This window comes from Ceratotherium simum, chromosome X, assembly GCF_057802395.1.
Source record: "Ceratotherium simum simum isolate JZ-2026a chromosome X, ASM5780239v1, whole genome shotgun sequence".
Taxonomy (NCBI): domain Eukaryota; kingdom Metazoa; phylum Chordata; class Mammalia; order Perissodactyla; family Rhinocerotidae; genus Ceratotherium; species Ceratotherium simum.
Window position 1 is genome coordinate 99,471,657 of NC_141940.1, and position 24,307 is coordinate 99,495,963.

At 43.5% G+C, this 24,307-nt stretch overlaps 1 protein-coding gene across 1 annotated transcript; it reads left to right on the top strand.

Annotated features, from left to right (window-relative positions):
- Positions 1 to 1,327: 1,327 nt before the first annotated feature.
- Positions 1,328 to 6,871, top strand: LOC147911953 (uncharacterized). The gene is given in 7 exon segments (XM_087427428.1): positions 1,328 to 2,260; positions 2,262 to 2,313; positions 2,316 to 2,900; positions 3,117 to 3,369; positions 3,371 to 5,889; positions 5,892 to 6,508; positions 6,813 to 6,871. Coding segments are annotated over 7 exon segments (4,434 nt in total). The 5' UTR covers positions 1,328 to 1,861; the 3' UTR covers positions 6,822 to 6,871.
- The last annotated feature ends 17,436 nt before the right edge of the window (positions 6,872 to 24,307 follow it).

The window sequence follows — 24,307 nt, forward strand, 5'->3', positions numbered from 1 at the left end:
GTAATTCCAAACTATAATGTCTTCTATATTGAAAGGTTTGCTGATTTATAGTGATGAGTTCTTCTTAGGAATTTAGTCTTGTTATTATCATTTACTACAGTTAATTCATCAATCTACCCTTCCATAAAGAAGAATTAAGTATATATGGGTTCTATGTCCCAATACAAGCATATATGGTTTCTTCCTATGCATATTAATCATGGGGTTCTATTAACTCTATTGCTGTCAGATAGAACTGACAAATTATGTGATAGTATTTGTATTATTTTCTGCCAATAAACACGAAGAATTTATATGATTTATATCATGCAAAACTCAGATTGACAGCTAAATCATCCTTGCCAGTTTTTGCTATCAATTATTTACTTAGGTCTGTTTTAGTTTTTCCAGCCATTCTGCAAAGTCTTACTGTTTTGATTTACTTTAGCTTGATGCCAATCTTTTCTCTACTGGGAGAGCATTCTTGGTACACGGTGCTGGGAGGGAGGCTGCAGTCATGGGCAGCCCCTGTGCCATTCCAAGAGCATCCCTGTGTGACTAGGAGGGACCGGAGTGTCTGTCTCTGAGGGGGAAAGGATGGAGTTCCCCTCCAGTGTGTGGCACGGGGTTGACTGTGGGCTTGTGCTGTGATGTGTTTCTGGTCTCTTCTGCTGTTTACCTCTGCTCATGAATTTGCAGGCAATAAAGCAGGTCGTAGAGGCAGGTGATGCAGAATTTTAGGCCTGCAAGGGCTTTAAAGTCCATCTTGTCACACACCTGAGCATGGGAGTGATTCTCCTAGAGAACAATACTAATTAAAAATAATAATAGTTAAGTTTATTAAATCTTTTTTTCATAATTTTTATTTATTTATTTTTTTCCCCCAAAGCCCCAGTAGATAGTTGTATGTTGAAGGAAGTAAATTATATTAAAAATTTAAAAGTTAATACCTTAGAGACAGGCACCTCCACACCCTAAGGATTCCTGGTATAAGGGGGAACGTTTATCGATCCTGACTGACTCTATTCATAGAAGACTCGCCCTAAACTGTTCGGGGAAAATTGAGAACAAGAGAGTGCTCCAGAGGGATAAGTTTGGGAGGGTCGGGGTGGAGGGGGTCCAGATGGGGACGCGTGTGTGTAACCTGATAATTGCTTCGCGCCATAGCAATTCGCGCCATAAAATGTAACTGTTTAAATGTTTTAAATTAGCCAATCATGTAAGACCGCGCCAACCTTTTCCCGCTTTATGCTTCCGAATCCTATAAAAGAGCTTGCCCCTTAAGGTTCGGGGTCGACTCCTCTGTCTCCTCAAGTAGAGTTACGTGTCGCCCCGGAGCTCCGCTTAATAAACCTCTTACCTCTTGCGTTTGCATCAAGCTCGGTCTTCTGTGTCTGTGGGTCCGCGCCTTCCCGAGGCTGGAGTTGGGGTTCCCTTTTTGGGATCCTACATTTGGGGGCTCGTCCGGGATCTGCGCGGTCACCCCAGACTTCGAAGACCCCTTGGAGGTAAGCCTGAGTGACTGGGTGTGTGAGTGTGTGCGGCGCCGCGAAGCATTGTTTTGGTTTCCGTATCTGGGCAGCCGCCGCTTCGGGCCGTGAGGGCCGAGCGGCTGCAGTGGCAGACGTGCTGGGAACTGCAGGCTGCAACCCTGGGGGACGCCCCAAGGGACAAGGGGAGTCAGGAAAGCCTGACCACCCCCTTTCAGGTGGAAAAAGAAACGGCACTCTTTTTCCCAGGGAGGACACGAAAACCCCTCCCGTCTGAAACCGCCTTCGGTTGGCTTGTAGAGACACCAACCGGGCAAAGTTGTTTATGTCTTGCTGTGTTTTTGGTGTTCGTTGTTCTGTTCTTGTTCGTTACGTGGACCTCATTTGACGGGATGGGACAGACTATGACCCCCCTCTCTTTGACCTTAGACCACTGGACTGAAGTGAGAGCGAGAGTGCACGATTTGTCAGTAGAAATAAAAAAAGGGCATTGGCAGACTTTTTGCACCTCTGAGTGGCCCACCCTCAATGTGGGTTGGCCCCCTGAGGGGACGTTTAATCTAACTGTTATTCTCGCGGTGAGGGCTATTGTTTTACAGGAGAGACCGGGGTCCCATCCTGACCAACGACCATATATTACAGTGTGGCAGGATCTAGTGCAGAACCCACTCCCGTGGGTTAAGCCATGGGTAAAAGCGGAAAAACTAGGCCCCCGAGTCTTGGCGCTACAAGATGCGGAGACACGAAAGAAATCGAAATCAACTCGAACAGCGGAGTCGGAGACCCCTTCGCCCCCCCGGGGTCTACCCTGAGATTGAGCCTCCTCCCGAATGGCCCCCTCTCTCGCCCCCCCTTACCCTTCCCCCGCTCCAGGATCGCAATCAGGACGGAGGGCGACTGGCTCGGGTCCCTCCGCTGGAACCCGAAGCCGCCGCGGAGCCACTCCAGACGGGCCTGATACCACGGTGGCGCTCCCGCTAAGAGAGTATGGAGCTCCTGCGGGACCCAACCAGCTGTCACCCCTCCAGTACTGGCCTTTCTCTTCCTCAGACCTGTATAACTGGAAAAATAACCATCCCCCCTTTTCAGAAAACCCCGCCGGATTAACCGCCCTGATAGAGTCCCTAATGTTTTCCCATCAGCCCACTTGGGATGACTGTCAACAGCTCTTACAGGCGCTCTTCATCACGGAGGAGAGAGAAAGAATCACACAGGAAGCAAGAAAGAACATCCGAGGCACCAACGGGCAGCCGGCAACGATAGCTGAGGCGGAAGAAGGGTTTCCGCACAACCGACCCAACTGGGACTATAACACGGCTGAAGGTAGGGGGTCGCTGTCCGCTTACCGCCGGGCTCTAGTGGCGGGTCTCCGGGGAGCCGCAAGGCGGCCCACCAATTTGGCTAAGGTAAGAGAGATTCAGGGCCGGCTCCGTGGCTTAGCGGTTAAGTGCGCGCGCTCTGATGCTGGCGGCCCGGGTTCGGATCCCGGGCGCGCCCCGAGGCACCGCTTCTCCGTCCAACGTGAGGCCGGGTCCCACGTACAGCAACTAGAAGGATGTGAACGTATGACATACAACTGTCTACTGGGGCTTTGGGGGGAAAAACTGAATAAATAAAATCTTTAAAAAAAAAAAAAAAAAAAAAGAGAGATTTAGCAAGGACCCACTGAAACCCCCTCCGTTTTTCTAGAACGATTGATGGAGGCTTACCGCAGGTACACGCCCTTTGATCCGTCCTCGGAAGGGCAGAAGGCCTCTGTCATTATGGCCTTTATTGGACAGTCAGCCCCAGATATAAAGAGGAGATTGCAAAGGCTAGAGGGGCTGCAAGACTACGACCTGCGGGACGTAATAAAGGAGGCTGAAAAGGTGTATCATAAAAGGGAGAGTGAAGAGGAAAAGCGAGAGAGAGAGAAGGGAGGCTGAGGAGAGGGAAGACAGGAGAGACAGGAGACGAGAAAAAAAACTAACTAAAATACTGGCCGCAGTGATAAAAGCGACAGGGCCAGATCACAGACAGTCAGGGAACCTGGGCAACGCCCCACGACCAGGCTCACGCAGACGGCAACCCTTGGACAAGGACCAATGTGCCTATTGTAAGGAGAGAGGACACTGGGCAAGGGAATGCCCCAAGAAAAGGGCCACACCCAAGGTGTTGTCTTTAGGAGAGGACGAAGAATAGCGGGGACGGGGCTCGGGCCCCCTCCCCGAGCCTAGGGTAACCCTAACTGTTGAAGGGACCCCTATGAGTTTTCTGATTGATACTGGGGCTGAATATTCAGTACTGAAGCAACCTTTGGGGAAATTAAAAACTAAAAAGACTCTGGTTGTTGGAGCCACTGGGCAGAAACAATACTCATGGACTACTTCCCGGACAGTGGACTTGGGGAAAGGAAGGGTGTCCCATTCCTTCCTAGTGATTCCTGAATGCCCGACCCCGTTGCTAGGTCGAGACCTTTTAACCAAACTGAAAGCTCGAATAGATTTTGCTCAACCTCGGCCTACAGTATCCTGGTCCGCACCTACCACCATGATATTGGCCCTGGAGCTAGAGGAAGAATATCGGCTCCATCAGCAGCCTAAGCCTAGAGCTCGGCTCAATACCGATAAGTGGCTGATCGAATTTCCAACGGCATGGGCTGAAACCGGGGGACTAGGGACGGCTACGAGAATTCCCCCAGTCGTGATAGATCTTAAGGCCGGAGCCCTCCCGATAAGGGTGCGTCAATACCCAATAAGCAAAGAGGCCAGAGAAGGAATCCGCCCCCATATCCAGAGGCTGCTCCAACAAGGAATCCTGGTTCCTTGCCAGTCTCCTTGGAACACCCCCCTCCTGCCTGTAAAAAAGCCTGGAACTAATGATTATAGGCCGGTCCAGGATTTGAGAGAGATAAATAAAAGAGTGCAGGATTTACACCCTACCGTGCCAAACCCATATAACCTACTCAGCTCCCTCCCCCCATCACGAAAATGGTACACTGTCTTGGACCTGAAAGATGCATTCTTCTGTCTACGGCTTCACCCAAAAAGCCAATTACTTTTTGCTTTCGAGTGGCGCGACCCTGATATGGGGATCGTTGGACAACTGACTTGGACGAGACTACCTCAAGGTTTTAAAAACTCCCCTACCCTGTTTGATGAAGCCCTCCACAGGGACTTGACTGATTATAGGGTTAAAAACCCTCAAGTGACTCTTTTACAGTATGTAGATGATCTACTGTTGGCAGCGGAAACCCCGGGAGACTGTGAAGAAGGGACCAAGCGCCTCCTGGCCGAGTTGGGTGAGTTGGGATACCGGGCATCGAAAAAAAAGGCACAGTTGTGCCAGGAAAAAGTAGTCTACTTAGGCTACACACTAAAGGACGGCCAAAGGTGGTTAACCGACGCACGGAAAAAGACTGTGACCCAGATTCCGGCCCCAACCTCCGCTCGCCAGGTAAGGGAATTCCTGGGGACAGCCGGCTTCTGCCGATTGTGGATCCCTGGGTTTGCTACCCTGGCTGCTCCACTGTACCCATTGACTAAGGAAAGTGGGAACTTTGTCTGGACTCTAGAGCACCAGAAGGCTTTTGAGACTCTAAAACGGGCATTATTAGAGGCACCCGCGTTGGCCCTACCAGATTTGACCAAGCCCTTCACCTTGTATGTAGATGAAAGAAAGGGAATCGCCCGGGGAGTCCTAACTCAAGCCCTTGGGCCCTGGAAGCGCCCAGTCGCATATCTATCAAAAAAACTGGATCCGGTAGCCAGTGGATGGCCCTCCTGCTTAAGGGCGATCGCTGCCACTGCCCAGCTGGTGAAAGATGCAGATAAGTTAACTCTGGGCCAACAGATAACCGTAGTAGCCCCCCATGCCTTAGAAAGCATTATCAGACAGCCTCCAGATCGATGGATGACTAACGCCCGGATGACTCACTACCAAAGTCTGCTCCTAACTGAGAGAATTACCTTTGCCCCACCGGCCATCTTAAACCCGGCCACACTACTGCCCGAAGCGGATGATGAAATACCTGTTCACCAATGCGGTGACATCTTGGCATCAGAAACGGGGACCCGACCCGATCTGCCGGATGAGCCATGGGCTGGGGCCCCTAATTGGTACACCGACGGCAGCAGCTTTATGGCAGAAGGTAAGAGGATGGCTGGGGCTGCTGTGGTAGACGGGAAAAAGACTCTGTGGGCAAGCAGCTTGCCGGAAGGGACTTCTGCACAAAAGGCTGAGCTTATCGCCCTGACACAGGCGTTAAGGTTAGCTGAGAATAAGACTGTGAATATATACACGGACAGCCGGTATGCCTTTGCTACTGCCCATGTTCATGGGGCTATTTATAAACAAAGAGGGCTGCTTACCTCGGCCGGAAAAGATATCAAAAATAAAAAAGAGATTCTGGGCCTCCTAGAGGCTATACATTTGCCTAAAAGGTGGCAATCATCCATTGCCCAGGTCATCAGAAAGGCACCGACCCCATAGCTCAAGGGAACCGCTTAGCAGATTTGGAAGCCAAGCGGGCGGCACTAGGACCTATGGTCCTGACTCTCCAGGGAGCTAAGGTCAACAAAACTGTCTCCGGTGGGGAACTAACTAAAGAAGAGAAAGACCTTTCCGTTGCAGAGGGGCGAGAATATCTATCACATCTACATCGGCTAACCCACTTGAGCCCTCAGAAACTAATTAAAATTATTGAGGCCTCCCCGTACCAGGTACCAGATTTGAGAAAGGCAGCTGAAGAAATTTATAAGGATTGTAGAGCTTGCGCTCTCACAAATGCTGCAGTTACCAAATACCGCACTGGACATAGACTCCGGGGAGACAGGCCCGGAACCTTTTGGGAGATAGACTTTACTGAAATCAAACCGGCCCGGTATGGAAATAAGTATCTTCTAGTATTTGTAGATACCTTCTCGGGATGGGTAGAGGCTTTCCCCACCCGAAAAGAGACTGCCTCTGTAGTAGCCAAGAAGATATTGGAAGAAATCCTCCCGAGATTCGGAATCCCAAAGGTAATTGGATCTGACAATGGTCCTGCATTCGTTGCCCAGGTAAGTCAGGGACTGGCCAGTCAACTGGGGATCAATTGGAAATTACATTGTGCTTATAGACCCCAGAGCTCAGGCCAGGTAGAAAGGATGAATAGAACAATTAAAGAGACCCTAACTAAATTGTCCATAGAGACCGGCGATAGTGACTGGGCAGCCCTCCTGCCCTTTGCCCTGTTCCGTGCCCGGAACACCCCACAGGGACCCTTAAAACTTACACCCTTTGAAATCCTCTATGGAACCCCTCCCCCTTTGGCACAAATAGGGATACATGACCCTGACATTATACCTTCTATACCTTTGTCAGCCCGCTTGAAAGCACTTGAGGCCGTCAGGCGCGACATCTGGAACCAGCTAAAAGAGGCCTACCAGCCTGGTGATCTGCTCATCCCGCACCAATTCCAGGTTGGGGACTCTGTCCTTGTGAGACGACATCGGACGGGGTCATTAGAGCCACGTTGGAAGGGGCCCTACGTGGTGCTCCTCACTACGCCCACAGCAGTCAAGGTGGACGGTATAACCTCTTGGATTCACGCCACACATGTAAAGAAGGCACCCCAGAATGCAGCAGATCTCTGGAAGGTGGAAAAGACTGATAACCCTCTTAAGTTGCGTTTGCGTCGTGGGAACGGCGAGCAGCTTGTCCAATCCTGACCCCCACGCTCCTCAACTGCTCACGTGGCAAGTCGTCTCCCAGGTAGGAGATATAACCTGGTCAATCCAAAAAACTGCTTCCCCTTGGACATGGTGGCCAGACTTACACCCTGACCTTTGTAAACTGGCTATAGGAACCCCGACTGGGATTTCATGGAGTCGACGAGGGGCAAAACAAGCCGGAGGATGCCACTCCCGCATCGCAAGGGTAAACTAAAGGCATACTCCTTTACGTGTGCCCGGTCACCACAGACCTCGTTCAATTGACTCCTGGTGCGGGGCAAGGAAGACTTCTACTGTAAAAACTGGGGATGTGAAACCAGTGGGACTACTTATTGGGAACCCTCCTCTTCTTGGGATTTAATCAGGGTTAGAGCAAATTATAGCCACCAGATGAGTCGGGGCTCAGAATGCAATACCTGGTGCCACCCCTTAACCATTCAGTTCACAGAAAAAGGAAAAACAATTAAAACCTGGACCGAGAATGGTCATTCATGGGGAATAAGATTATACAAAGACCGATATGATAAAGGCCTGACCTTCTCTATTAGATTAAGAATAGAACCTCCCGCCAGCAGACCGATAGGGTTAAATAGCCCCAAACCCCCCCAGGCAAAGTCCATAACCCTAAATGGGACCATAGATACGGTCACCAAATCTGCTCTGCGACCACCATCTACGCCACCTCCCGCAGTACCTACTGGGCAAAGATGGCACAGACTGTTTAACTTAGTACGGGGAGCTTACTACGCCTTGAATGATTCCAACCCTGAAATGACTGAATCATGCTGGCTATGCCTAGCGGTCAGCCCCCCTTATTATGAAGGAATTGCCACCATGGGGGTCTATAATAACACCTCAGACCACACGACTTGCCTTTGGGGAAAAGAAGGGCGGCTAACCCTAACGGATGTGTCGGGGACCGGTTCAGGACTATGCTTAGGAAAAATTCCCCCGGGCTACCAGGCTCTATGTAATAAGATTGAAGTCAGCCTTCCGACTACTCCTGGTCATTTTTTGGTACCAGGACCCAATAGGTGGTGGGCCTGCACCATGGGCCTAACCCCCTGCATCTCAACTAGCATATTCAATTCGTCACAAGATTTTTGTGTGCTTGTGCAGTTGGTACCTAGAATTTATTATCATACTGCCAATAGTTTCGAGGATAAATTTGACCAGAGATCCAGATTATGGAGAAGGGAACCAGTATCCCTCACCCTGGCTGTACTCCTGGGACTGGGAGTTGCCATGGCGTAGGGACTGGCACTACGGCCTTAGTCACAGGAGAAAGGGGATTAACTGCCTTGAGCAATGCTATAGATGAAGACCTCAGGACTTTAGAACAGTCCATCTCTAAATTAGAAGAGTCCCTCACCTCCCTGTCTGAAGTAGTGCTCCAGAATAGAAGAGGATTAGATCTGCTGTTTTTAAGAGAGGGAGGACTTTGTGCGGCCCTTAAAGAAGACTGCTGTTTCTATGCAGATCACACAGGGGTAGTCCGAGATTCAATGCAAAGATTAAAGAAAAGATTACACATGAGGCAGCGAAGCAGGGAGGCGCAACAAAGCTGGTTTGAATCCTGGTTCACTAAGTCCCCCTGGATGACGACCTTACTATCCTCCCTAGCAGGACCCTTGCTGATTTTTTTCTACTTTTGGTCTTCGGACCGTGTGTTTTCAATAGAATTACTGCTTTCATAAGAAAAAGAGTCAATGCAGTGCATGCTATGATGCTCCAACGCCATTACCAAGCTCTCCCACACAATGAGCCACTGATAGTAGACACCGAAAACTAAGTTCTAAGATTAGAACTAGGGACAAAAGAAGAAGTGGGGAATGAAGGAAGTAAATTATATTAAAAATTTAAAAGTTAATACCTTAGAGACAGGCACCTCCACACCCTAAGGATTCCTGGTATAAGGGGAACGTTTATCGATCCTGACTGACTCTATTCATAGAAGACTCGCCCTAAACTGTTCGGGAAAATTGAGAACAAGAGAGTGCTCCAGAGGGATAAGTTTGGGAGGGTCGGGTGGAGGGGTCCAGATGGGGACGCGTGTGTGTAACCTGATAATTGCTTCGCGCCATAGCAATTCGCGCCATAAAATGTAACTGTTTAAATGTTTTAAATTAGCCAATCATGTAAGACCGCGCCAACCTTTTCCCGCTTTATGCTTCCGAATCCTATAAAAGAGCTTGCCCCTTAAGGTTCGGGGTCGACTCCTCTGTCTCCCAAGTAGAGATACGTGTCGACCCGGAGCTCCGCTTAATAAACCTCTTACCTCTTGCGTTTGCATCAAGCTCGGTCTTCTGTGTCTGTGGGTCCGCGCCTTCCCGAGGCTGGAGTTGGGGTTCCCTTTTTGGGATCCTACAATGTCATAGCTGCACATCCTTCTAGTTGCTGTATGTGGGACGCGGCCTCAGCATGGCCGGAGAAGCGGTGCGTCGGTGCGTGCCCGGGGATCCGAACCCCGGCGGCCAGCAGCAGAGCGCGCGCACCCAACCGCCAAGCCACGGGGCCAGCCCTATTAAATCTTTAATAAGTGTCAGTCCTGCACAGTAAAAGGTAAAGTAAGCACTTCACCTATTGACTCGTGTAATTTTGGCAACACATACATGCAGGATGTACCATTATTCCCAGACGAGCAAACCGAAGCTTGGAGAAGCCACAAATGTCATCCAAGAACCTATTATAGAGGTCACATGATCACTGATTTTTTCCTAAAAATAATGTCGTATATGTACATACCTCTTTAGAATTTACAAACTTCTTTGGCTTATGTTATTTCCATTTGGTTTTTCTCCTCACAGGCTCGTGAGAGTCTGCTCCAAACATACCTTGCCTGTGTTGGGGGAGGAAGAGTATCCTCTACCCACTCTGGGTCCTTCCTGGCTGGGCTACAAATTAAATTGAAATGAGACCGAATAGCAAGAGAAAATCAAACAAAATTTAATAAAATGTATACATGGGAGAAATCAGGGAAACTGAGTTTCTCCGCAAAATGGCGGAGGTTTCCTTCCTAAATAGATTTAGATAAAGACAAAGGAAGATGTTGGGGGTGGGGAGGGAGACAGAAATCACAGTAATCAAGAGTATGAAGATTTAAGTCCTCTCCTTCTGTACTGATAAGAGTTTCTAGAGATGAGGTCATCCCCCCTCTTCCTAGTACAGACAGGGAGATACCTCTACAAATGGAGATTTCCCTTATAAATGTAAATGTTTTGGTAAACAGAACTTGGAAAAGAATGGGCTTAGCAAGAACCCTCCCAGTCTGTAACGTTTAGGCAAAAGTTTAGGGGAAGGTTAAAGTTTCTTTCAGGGAAAATAATCAAGGTAAAGAGATATTTTGAGGTGGCCAAATTTTGATCTCCCACACCTGCCATCTATTTTTGTACCTTTCATCAGAGAAACTGGAAAGCATTATTTTCAGAACATCATGCACATCTTAGAAACAAGGGACTTGAGTCTGGGCCGAAACGCTGCCTCCATAATTTGTTCTGGGCCAAAGAAAGTTTCTTAGCCAGGTAAATGGTGATTTTGGTAAAGAAGCAGATCGTCTATCCAATATTCCCATGAAGCCCTTCATGTGGTTAGTAACTAAGACACTTAGCATAAACGCCTCCCTCCTCACAATGAAGCCGGGCAGAGCCAGGAGCTGGGAAGTTCCTTCCTGGCCACTACAGGCCAGCAAGCTGCAGTCAAGAACCTCAGAGCTGGAGTGTGCTGCTGCTTACATTATGAGTCCAGTTCACTCAAAATGAGGAAAATAATGTTAGAATGTTTTTAGGAGAAAAGACACATCGTTTCAATGTATACAACTGAGATGCTTCTGGTTTTTAAGGCTTCCCAAGACTTCCCTGAATGTCAGTCTTAAGGAAATTAAACAAGCAGAGAATGTCTGTCTTTGGGGTATCCCTCCACATCTTCCAAAAGCCCTATGCTTTGCTTTTTATCATAATGCTTTATTTCCTCCCCTTACCTGTTTGGAACTAAAAACAACTTTAAGTGTTCTCTTTTTTTGCTCCATAGTTTAATTTCTTGTGGCAATAATGTCTTACCCCTTCTTCGCTTCTCTTGAGGTTATACACCCTTTCTCTCCCTGTTTTTCTTTCTATTGCTCACTCCTCTCTGCCCCATTCTGTTGTACTTCTAGAAGGGAATAATCACTCCCTGTGTGGATAAATTCACTCTGACAGTTTCAACTACCACTGTGAGCTGGTGACTGACAAATATAATACCTCTGGCCCACATCCCTCCAGCAAGCTTCAGAGATCTATTTCTCACTGACTGTCAGACATTTACATGTGGGTGTGTCACCAGGACCTCAACTCAATCAGAATGAACACTACATGGCATTGTAGTGTGAAATAATCCCAACGACCACAAACGTATTTGCATATGTAGAGAATATCTTTGAAAGGATAAACAAGAAACCATAAAGGTGGTAACCTCCAGAGCTGGAAACACTATAAACACTGCAGCCAGGGGACAAGGTTGGAGACTTACCTTTCTCTATATGCCTTTTTGAACCCTTTGGATTTTGTATAATGTGTATGTATTACCTATTTTTTAAAAAGTAATTAAACATTTTTTATTTTTTTGCTGAGGAAGAGTCGCCCTGAGCTAACATCTGTTGCCAATCTTCCTCTTTTTGTTTGGGAAAGATTAGCCCTGAGCTAATATCTGTGCCAGTCTTCCTCTATTTTGTATGTGGGTTGCCGCCACAGCATGGATTAATGAGTGGTGTAGGTCTCCTCTGGGGAACCGAACCTGGGCCACCGAAGCAGAGTGCACCAAACTTAACCACTAGGCCACGGGGCTGGCCCCCTAAATAAACATTTTAATGTTCACATCTTCCAGAGTTCTACCAAGCCCAGTGTTCTCCTTCTCACAGACACTTCCTGGGTAGATAAATTCACTTTCACAGTTTTAACTACCACCTGTGAGCTGGTGACTTGTAGATCTAATATCTCTGGCCCACGCCTCTCCTATAAGCTTCAGAGTTCCATTTCTCACTGTCAGATATTTACACGTGAGTATGCCACCAAAACCTCAAACTCAACCTCTTCCATACCCTGTGCACCATCTTTCAGCTACTTGACCCTTGAGGAAGGACTTCTATAAATACTGCTGAATTAGAGAATGGACCTGCTGCTACTCCTCCTGAATTATCAGTCCCAGCTGCAAATAACCATCATCTCGCCATGCACACACCAGAACTGGGACTCATTCCTTCCCTCCTCAGATCCATCGAACAACCAAATCAAACAGCTCTGCCCCTCCCCTGAAATATCACTCAAATTCAGCCTGTCTTTCCCATTTGTATTCCCTTACTTGAGGCACTAATCCTCTCTTTCCTGGGTTTCCATGCTACCTCCCAATTTGATTTCCTTGTTCCAGTGTTGTTCTTCTCAAAGTCATCCTGCACACAGCTGTCCGAGTGATATATATAAGTGTAAATCTAGCAGCATCACTCCTGGCTTACACCCCCAAGTGGCCTCCCTGTACCAGGTGAGGAGTCTTCAACTCCTCAGCATGACACCACGCCCTCCTGACCTGGCTTTGTCAACCTTTCCAGGCTCATCTCCTCCCATTTCTTGCCTTGTTACAAAAGTAACACAACTGTTTGCAGTTTCCCAAACCTTCTCTGCTGTTTTTCACCCTGACACATTTGTTTATGCTCCTCCTCTGCTCAGAATGCCCACTCCTGACCCCTTCAGCCTCCCTTCATCTTGGCTATCTTCTCAGCATCATTTGAGACTCACACAAAGACCTAATGAAGGAACAGGGAATAAAGACATCCTGAGACTATTAAGATGGAAAACTACCAACTCTGGACCCAAAGTCATTGCATCATTTACAAGGTAAAGCAATGAGATCACGATTTCCAGCTAGTTTAATTCAGTGGTACAAGTAACTGATCTAGAACTTCTTTCAATATAATATTAATAATCTTGCATAACCATTGGAGGAATGAAAAGGAGCAAGAGAAAACTCAAATTTAGGCTGTATAGCGTCTGGTCACCCAACAACAAGACATATGAAAGGTACTGAGTAGGTCCTAAGAAGCCACAGAGGTCCCTGTTGCCGTATAACATCTACTAACCACTTTAATTAAGTTTAGACTTCAGTGAATCTGGTTAGTATATACCCTCCTTTTAGACTTGGGAACAACCTAATCAATTTGCTATGCAGGCAGCAGAATATGTTTTTGTCTCTTATTAAAGGCTACCTTTTCATTGCTAGGGTCATATCTTGAATTTCAGGGCAAGTCTTAGTTCACTTAGTGTAGAAAAAATATGTCAGGATTTTGACACTACAGATTTAAGTCATAAAACAAAAGCACTTTGAGGCTTTGTATAAGTCCGCTATGATAAAGATATATAGGAGGGAAATTCCCAACATCTAAGTTGTCTCTACCAAATAAAAGTGGGGCTGAATTACCTGTGGTAATGAGAGAGAGAGATGCAGAAGTGAAACATTCAAGACTTTTATATCTCACAAATGTCACTAGTTGTCCAACCTTATCAGACACACTAGCAGGAAAATTCAGAGTCAAGTTTAGCTTTTGCCTCATCTTTGTGGCACACACCAAGGATCAGAGAATGGCCAACAGAAGAATGTTAGCCTGTAGGCCATTCTCTGGGCCTTGGAGTGTACCACAAAGAGTACATGGGTGCTACAGTTAAAATAAACTCAGCTTCATTTCAATTCATTTATTAATTCATTAATTCAACAAATATTTATTGAATGCTATGTGCAATAATTGGGAGAAAGCTAATTCTAAAGAGAGTGATAACACACCCTAAAACACTTCTAGATTGGCCAGTCTGTATTTTCCAAGGGGATTTGTGGAGAGGTGTTGTGAATAAGAATAAATAACAGAATTAAATAATATATCTAGTCAGGAATAGGAATTTCCAAGTCTCTCTCCTTTGCTGTCGTTTGAAGGTAAGTCACAGCTACAGAATCAAGGAACACAAAATACACATAGATAGATATGGTGATCATACATCCAAAAGATTTGGGACAATCTCAATTTAAATATCCCTTTCCTTTGTCTCAAAAAGTATACTTGTATTTGTGAAACCACATAGCCCAATTTTGACTTGGGAAATCCAGCCAGCTTGGCAGAAACAGAGAGAGGGCATCTAATGACTTGCTAGGTCCCCTCAGGAGGACAAAAAGAGAGCAAATTAAAGGCTCCATAAGAAATACTGAATTCAAGGATCATAAAGGCAAAGATATGGATGGCTCTGAATACAGCAGGAGACAGAGCAAAAGGACCTAGACAGGCTGTTTTCAAGAGTGGAACTCCTTAGAAACAGTTCTTTGGTATTTAGAGGGAGAAGAAAATGTTTTACAAAAAAAAAGGAGAATGAAGGAAGCTCCTCCCGAACTTTTTCTGAAGGTCTGATAACTTACAAAAAGACTTGCATTAACTCCATATCCCTCATTTTGAAGCTCTAAGAAGCCCTGGTGTAATTTTTTCTTTCAGAGAAAAAAACCATACTAATCTTGGGAAATGGTCATAGATATTTTTCAGGTATTGCTGAAATACAAATAGATGAGCTGGTTTATACAGGGAAATCTACGCATTGCAACTAGTTTCTCGAGGTTAGATATATTCTGGGAATATGCCAAGATTTTGGCTGGGTTTGGGGATGGACCACAAATTATATTTCTATAAAATAACTCTTCTTCATTCTCTTGTCCAAGGTAGAGTTAGCTATTTTGAGTCAGAAAATCTGTGTTTGAACCTGGTTCTGCCATTTGCTGACTGTCAGATATGAGACAAGACATTTTAAGTTATCTCAACCTGAGATTCCTCATTTATAGAGAGGAGACAAGTTCTTCCTTGCAAAGATTTTAGAAAGATTAAATGACCTAAAATACATTAAAGTGCTCTGAACATGATAAAATGATATATAAGTGACAGTTACCAGTACTCTTTACCAACTCTCTCTGGCCTGTTTGCCATGGTATGGAGGGACAGTGTTCTAAAAACAAACAAGACAAAACTCCAGACCAACGAGTTAAGAAATATATTACACAATGGTAGGAGAACTGACTTTCAACAATCATTTACTACAAATTATTTTTATACCTGGGTAACATCAAATTATATTTACAATGTCAATCTCGACTTTTTGTCCTATTTGACTTTGACCCCTCTAATAAAGAGTTAGCATAAGTAGACATAGTGACTATCTTCAATATAGGGGATAGAAATGAAATTTTTTTTTTTTTGTGAGGAAGATCAGCCCTGAGCTAATATCTGTGCTAATCCTCCTCTTTTTGCTGAGGAAGACGGGCTCTGAGCTAACATCTATTGCCAATCCTCCTCCTTTTTTTTCCCCAAAGCCCCAGTAGATAGTTGTTTGTCATAGTTGCACATCCTTCTAGTTGCTGTATGTGGGACGCGGCCTCAGCATGGCTGGAGAAGCGGTGCGTCGGTGTGCGCCCGGATCCGAACCCGGGCCGCCAGTAGCCGAGCGTGGGCACTTAACCGCTAAGCCACGGGGCTGGCCCAGAAATGAAATGTCTTATCTACTGGTCTTCACTGCCTAATAGTCTTACAAATAAGGCCAGACATAAAGTAATCATTAAAACTAACAAAATGTTCAATATTACCTCCTAGATATTACTTGAGTGATATTCTTGCTGTAATCTTATCTTAGGTTGTCATCAAATGTTTCCTGAATACCTGTCAAACTTTCACACTGTGCTAGGTACTACAGGGGGCATGATGATGATTAAGGCACAGGCCTTGCCCCAAAGGCACTCATTATTTAGTGAGAGGGAGGCACTGGTAATACCTGATAAAAAGGCCAGTTATTAAGTTTTCGGAGAAAGGTGCAAAGTACTCTGGGAACGTAAACAAAAGGTAGATTATTTCCAACTGCAGAGATCTGGGAGGTTTCTGTGGGGAATTATTTTGAACAAAGTCATGGAGGATGGGAAGGACTCCTTTGTCAGATATGGCAGTAGAGGGATGGGAGTTAGCAGCTAGGCTGAGAAGCAAGCTTGAGCTTGAACCAGAAAGGGAATGAGAACAGGATGCATTCAGAAACAGTAGCTCCAACAGCATGGCCAGAACACAGGGAGTAAAGCAGATGGAGTTAAAAAGGCAGGTCAAGAGAAAATTGTGGAAGGTTTTGAATGCCCAGTTGAGAAGCTGGATTTTTTTCTAGATGCAGAAATCCAGTGAAGGAAGAATGCTATGATGGGTCTTGGTTCTGGAAAGATGTACAACTAGAGACCGTATGGAGGATTTACTGGAGGGGTAAGAAACAGACTAAAGGGAAGCCAACCAGATAAGGAGCTCTGGCCATAGGTCAGAGGTACCAAGAGCTAGAAGGTGGGCAGTGGCAGCAGAAAGCAATGGGTTAATAACAGTTTGCTTTTTCATGTTGAGGTGACATACTCCTTGAGGGCACTGGTCTTGGATACACTGTGTTGCCTAGATTAAGAGTTTTGGGCAAGACTGAAGAGATGAAAGTACTAAAGTATAAAAAATTTGTGCAACTGCTACTTTAAAGACTTGCCTGGTGGCAACTGTCTGAAGAAAGCACACTGATTTAGAAGTGATCACGCGCAAACATTTTCTTAACCAAGGGATATGTGATATAATAAATGTAATACAAAAGTAAAAGTCCAATGACTTGCATTATCCTGACACCACCCAATACCCCAGATTTTTACATCTTTGTTTCCTCTGTAGTCATTGTGAATTTTCTTTAGTCTTTCTCCTCTTCCACAATTTCTGCTATTTTTATGTGAACATGTTTTGCAGGTTATGGTTGACAACTGGAATTGTCACTAATTTGTTCCCAAATATGACTGAGCCAAAATATGACCTACTTTTAAAAATGCTTTGAGATTCCTTCAAGATGAACAGACAACCCACCAGCTGGGAGAGAATATTTGCAAAACATACATCTGACAAGGGGTTGATCTCCATAATATATAAAGAACTCACAGAACTGAACAACAAAAAAACAAACAACCTTATCAAAAAATGGGCAGAGGAAATGAACAGACACTTCTCCAAAGAAGATATACAGATGGCCAATAGGCACATGAAAAGATGTTCAACATCATTAATCATCAGGGAAATGCAAATCAAAACAACACTAAGATATCACCTCACGCCCATTAGAATGGTTATAATCACCAAGACAAAAAACAGCAAATGTTGGAGAGGATGTGGAGAAACAGGAACCCTCATACACAGCTGGTGGGAATGCAAACTGGTGCAGCCTCTATGGAAAACGGTATGGAGATTCCTCAAAGAATTAAAAATAGAGATGCCCTATGATCCAGCCATCCCACTACTGGGAATCTATCCAACAAACCTGAAATCAACAATCCAAAGAGGCTTATGCACCCCTATGTTCATTGCAGCATTATTCACCATAGCCAAGAAGTGGAAGCAACCTAAGTGTCCCTTGACTGACGACTGGATCAAGAAAATGTGGTATATATATACAATGGAATACTACTCAGCCATAAAAAAAGACAAAATCGTCCCATTTGCAACAACATGGATGGTCCTGGAGGGTATTATGTTAAGTGAAGTAAGCCAGAAAGAGAAAGACAAACACTGTATGATCTCACTCATATGTGGAATATAAACCAACACACGGATAGAGAAACTGTATTGTGGTGACCAGGGGCAATGGGGGTGGGGGGTGGGCACAAGGGGTGAAGGGAGACACATATGGTGATGGACAAACAAAAATTTACAACCCAAAATTTCACAATGTTAAAAACTATTAAAACATCAATAAAAAAAAAGTTGATTAAAAAAAATGCTTTGAGATTCTTAATATAGATGTCCGAACTCATGCAAAAATCATAGTCATGAAATGAAATGACCTGCCTTGTCATTTAAACTCTATTCTTAGAAATAAAATCAAAGATTCTGAAACACTGATGCAACACATCTGATGCAACACATCAAATATCACCATCAGCATTGATCCCTTGCACACCTAAAGTATGAGCTCTCAATTATATCATTGCATTCATTTTCTTCTATCAGATAGCAAAAAAAGTGAACCTGTGAATGGAGCTAAACAGATTCCTTTAGAAAACACTTAGACATAGACCGACTCTAAGTGAAGATTCCTGGCACTTTTCTGTGTGTGCAAGCGTATGCACTGCATAAAATGACAAAGCTAGAAAGAAAACTCACCTGTTTTCTTCCTCAAGATCTGCTAGGATTCTCTCTAGCTCCCCTCTTTCCTCACTCTCTAAGGAAATCAAGATCTGGGCAGGACTACGAGGCTGGGCTGGGGGGCGGGGAGGGGAGGGAATCCTGGTTCACATTTTGGCAGTACTGTGGGATTAACAAACGTTCATCATCTCTGGAAAACAAAATCAAAGATTTCAGATCTCCCCCTACCCCTTACTTATTTTGCTTTGGAGATCAGGAACCTGGGAGTCTATTTAAAAATAGAAACATTTATTAGGTTTTGACAATTGATTAGGGCTTTTTTCTTGCTTTTAAAGACAGTTTGACACTGTTAAAAGTAGTCTCCCATTCTATTGGGCTTCTATTGGACAATTCAAAGGGCTTCTTGCTCAAATTTTCTGTTGAATTTGATTGGTATATTTACATGGGTAAATGAAAGAATCACAGAGACACTGGGACACAACGTTGACAGATAAGCAAGTTGATAAATATTCAAATATATATTAAGGGCACTATAATGCTTTTGCTGTCAAGCCTATCAAGCTGTTCACCAACCCATGTTATTCTTGGTATTGACTAGGAAAAGAAAGACGGCAGTCAGTCCTTAATGTAGTAGAGTAAATATGTTCTTAGTGGGAGGGGACAGGCAATGTAATCTTTTCCCAAACAGAAGGTGCTGCTTCGGTAATCCATTTGAACTTTTAAAACTCATGGAGGCAGGATGGTAACAACAATTGAACTGTAGATAAGTGACTGCCTCATTCAATTACTGTTTGGATAGAAAAACAAAAAAATTGAAAAGAAACATTAAGATCACTGTTTAAAAGGAGATCAAACAACTCATTCCTTAGAGCACTAATCTTGGGGGATAATGGGCCAAATGGCTTATATTTTGGGAAGCAGCTGGAACCTTTCCTGGAAACTAAGAACTCTTTAATACAGAGGAGTAAATTATTTTCTAAATGCATTCATGCAAGCTCCTAAAAAGTCTGCTTACTGCCAAGGTGAAAGAATTTCACTCTGTTCTTAATGAAAGGATAAAGCTCTTTGTTTCTGGTTAGATAGCATTAAGATGATACTTTAATATTCTCCTCCCACACAAATTTTTCAGATATTTATGAAAAAATCTTCCTGATTTAAATCATTTTGGTCCATAAAGCCAGATAATCTGCCTCAACCACTTCATTTTACACACAAGAAGAGGTCCAAAAAGGCTAAGGAAACAGCTCTAGACTGTCTATTATTTTAAAAATGTGCATGCTAGGGGCTGGCCCGGTGGCACAAGCCGTTAGGTGCGCACGCTCCGCTGTGGCAGCCGGGGGTTTGCCGGTTCGGATCCCGGGCGCGCACCAACGCAGTGCTTCTCAAGCCATGCTGTGGCGGCGTCCCATATAAAGTGGAGGAAGATGGGCATGGATGTTAGCTCAGGGCCAGTCTTCCTCAGCAAAAAGAGGAGGATTGGCAGATGTTAGCTCAGGGCTGGTCTTTCTCACACACACAAAAAATGTGCATGCTTAAAAAGGGAGGATAAAAGGCATTTCCCATCAGTATACACAAGCTGATCTCAGAAATCTTTTGGATCTTCAACTTGCGTGAGAATGCTAGAAGCTCTGATATCTAAGTCAACAAGGCCTACATAGGACAATGCCCAGGTACCAAATCTTGAACTGGATTCTCTGCTGATCTAGTGACAGCCACAGGAAGGTGCAAGTGAATACCCAAAAACACTGTGATAAATACATGCTTATATCTCTTCTGATCACTTCTTTTTCCCCTCCTCTACTTTTATTTTTGTTTTTTGCATAACATGTCCTTCCTACTGTTAGATTCTGTGGCATATACGAGCTGCACGAATTGATAGGTGCAAGTCAATATATCATTAAAATAACAAAAACGAGAAAACAGAAAAGCCTTTCAGTTTCTCAAACCTTGTTAGCACATAACTCATGAAATACGTTTTGGTCATATCGACTTACTGCTCCCACAAGAATTGTCTGATATGGATATGTATTTACTGGCCATATGTTTATGTTGCTATAGGAGAAAAAAAAAAGACAGTCAATTCTATGCACTGGCTTTTTTTTTTACTGTCATCAGGGCAAGGTAGAGTGTGGTGAAAGCACGGGGAACACCAGGCTCCTGTCCTTGACCCTGGAGGAAGAGCACCATAGTTTTAAAAGGCGGGGCCACAGGGTGGGCCCCCAAAGGAACGCTCTTGTGCTAGCTGTGAGCCTGTCCTGCTCACTCTGACCAGCCTGGTTCACCCTCTCCAGCCCGACAAGGGTGACCATACTTATACCAGACAAAATAGACTTTAAGTCTAAAACTGTCTTTAGAGACAAAAAAGGTCATTACATGATGATAAAAGGGTCAATTCAACAGGATGATATAACAATTATAAATATATACACATCCAACTTCAGAGCACCAAAATATATAAAGCAAATATTGACAGATCTAAAGGCAGAAATTGACAGCAGTACAACAATAGTTAGAGACTTCAATACCCTACTTGTAATAGTAGATAGAGCATCCAGACAGAAAACCAATAAAGGAAACAGCTGATCTGAGAACACTACAGACCAAACTGACATAACAGACATACACAGTGGTTACAATCCAAGAGTAGAAGAACACACATTCTTTTCAAGTGCACGTAGAACATTCTCAAAGATAAACCACATATTAGGTCACAAAACAAGTCTTAACAAATTTAAGACCCCAAATAGCCAGAGCAACCCTGAGAAAGAAGAACAAAGCTGGAGGCATCACACTTCTTGATTTCAAAATATATTGTAAAGCTACAGTAATCAAAATAGTATGGTACTGTCATAAAAACAGCCATACAGACCAAAGGAACAGAATAGAGAGCCCATAAATAAATACACACATCTATGGTAAACTGATCTTTGACAAGGGTGCCAAGAACACACAATGGGGAAAAGATAGTCTCTTCAATAAATGACGCTGGGAAAACTGGATATCTACATACAGAAAAACGAAATTATCTCATAACATATAAACAAAATCAACTCAAACTGGATTAAGACTTAAACATAAGACCTAAAACTGTAAAATTACTAGAAGCAAACATAGAGAAAAAGCTTCTTGACATTGATCTGGGCTTTGGATATGTCAGCAAAAGCACAGGCAAAAAAACCAAAAGTAAAAGTGAGATTCCATCAAAGAAAAAAGCTTCCGCAAAGCAAAGGGAACAATCAAGGGAGTGAAAAGGCAACCTGCAAAGTGGGAGAAAATATTTTCAAACCATATATCTAATAAGGCTTAATATCCAAAATATATAAGTAATTCATACAACTCAACAGCATAAAACAATAAAAAACCTTGAGGGCCAGCCCAGTGGCATAGTGGTTAAGTTCGCATGCTGTGCTTCTGCAGCCCGGGGTTCACGTGTTCGGATCCTGGGGGCAGACCTATACACTGCTAATCAAGGCATGATGTGGCAGTATCCCACATACAAAATAGAGGAAGATTGGCACAGATGTCAGCTCAGAGACAATCTTCCTCAGGCAAAAAGAGGAAGATTGGCAACAGATGTTAGCTCAGGGCCAATCTTGCCCACCAAAAAAAAAAAGAACCAAAAAAACTCGATTAGAAAATGGGCAAAGACCTGAATTTCTGCAAAGAAAATATACAAATGGCCAACGGGTATGAAAGGATGCTTGACTTCACTAATCATAACAGAAATGCAAATCAAAACCACAATGAGCTATCACCACACCCCTCTTGGAATGGCTATTATCAGAAAGATAAAAGATAACAACTGTTAGCGAGGATGGGGAGAAAATGGAACCCTTGTGCACAATTGGCAGGAATATAAATTGGTAGAGCCCATATGGGAAACAGTATGAAGGTTCCTCAAAATATTACAAAGAGAATCACATGCGCGCACACACACACACACACATACAGCCTTTAAAAAGAAGGAAATCTTGCCTTTTGTGACAATATGGATGATCCTGGAGGACGTTATGCTAAGTGAAATAAGCCAGATGCAGAAAAACAAATACGGCATAATCTCATTTATATGTGAAATCTAAAATAGTCAAACTCCTAGAAGCAGAGAGTAGTAGTAGTAGTAGTGCTGGTTGTCAGAGGCTGAGAGGAGGCGGAAATAAGAAGGTTGTTGGTCTAGGGGTACAAGGTTTCAGTTATTTAAGATGAATAAGTTCTGGAGATCTAATGTACAACACCGTGACTATAGTTAACAATATTGTATATTTGAAATTTGCTAAGACAGTAGATTTTAAGTGTTCTCAGTATGTGGGGTGATGGATGTGTTAATTAGCTTGATAGTGGTGATTGTTTCATAATGTATATGTACATCAAATCACCAACTTGTACACATTAAATATACAAAATTTTCAATTATACCTCAATAAAGCTGGGAAAGAAAAGACTAATAAATTTCAAAAGAATGAAGAGAAAAAACCCTGTACATGAATGTTCATAGCAACATTATTCATAATAATAAAAAAGTGGAAACAACCCAAATATTCATCAACTGATGAATGGATATATTAAATATGGTATATCCACACAATTGATTATTATTTGGCAATAAGAAGAAATGAAGTACCAATATGCTATAACATAGATGAAACTTGAAAGCAGTATGCTAAATGAAAGAAGCCAGTCAAAAATGACCACATATTCTACGAATCCATTCATATCAAATGTCCAGAATAGGCAAATCTAAAGAGACAGAAAGTCGATTAGTTGTTGCCAAGGGCTGAGGTGGTTGGGGGATGGATGAAGTGACTGCTAATGGGTTTGGTGTTCCTTTTGGTGTTGATGACTATGTATTAAAATTGATTGTTTTGATGCTTGCACAACTCTATTAATACATTAAAACCATTAAATTGTATACTTTAAATGGGTGAATTGCATACTATGTAAATTATATCTCAATAAAGCTGTTATTTAGAAAAGGAAGAATTTTCTATATCAGTGTAGAGCAGAGGGGACAAGCTAGAAAGAAGAGAGTCCGTGAAAAAAATATTATGTTTTTCTGATGAGACATATTGAAAATCTGATCTAGACAAATGTAAGATAGGTAATATGTACCAGACTCAAAGAACATATGCGAATAGATATAAAATGTTGCTTCTTTGAGAAATCAGGAATGATAGTTTATCCATTGATATTTTTCCCTATACCAAATATTATTGTATTATTACAGGAAATAATTTGTGCCTCTCATAGTTGAAAGCTGAGTTTCAGATATTTAATTCTTTAATTCCTAAAATTCATAGAAGTTTTTGTCTGTTATCATTCCATTACACTTTCAATGTTACAGTGGCTAATTTTTTTCTTTTATAAAATTGTACTTGACATAACACATCATCTTGGTTGTGTTTTCTTTTGCAAGTCTGGAAATAATACAAATTTTCACGTCATGCTCTTTTCATTTAATTATTCAAGTAATAACATAAGAGCTTTCTTGATATTTCAGCAAGAACAAACTTTATATCTCTCCATAGTAAAAATTAAGGGCAAAAGGAGATGAAATAGAAGTTCAGAAAAGATGAACAAAAATGATGCATGCCTGAAATGATTTATGAAGAAATATTAAACAAGGGAGACTAAATTTAGAAAGCTTGGAAAAGCAGATGACTAAGTGGGAACATAATTATATACAAATATCTGACAAATGTCAAAAGAGGGAGAAGCAACACATAGAAGCTAAGAATTTAGAGAAATAATGGACAATATCATGTTAATAAAAATGGAGAATCAAAATTAAAACTAAAAGAGGAAGCTAATTGACAGTATAAACTAGTAGAATAATCTGATATCAAAAATTATTGTGAGGGCCGGCCCGGTGGCTTAGCGGTTAAGTGCACGCGCTCCGCTGCTGGCGGCCCGGGTTCGGATCCCGGGCGTGCACCGACGCACCGCTTCTCCGGCCATGCTGAGGCCGTGTC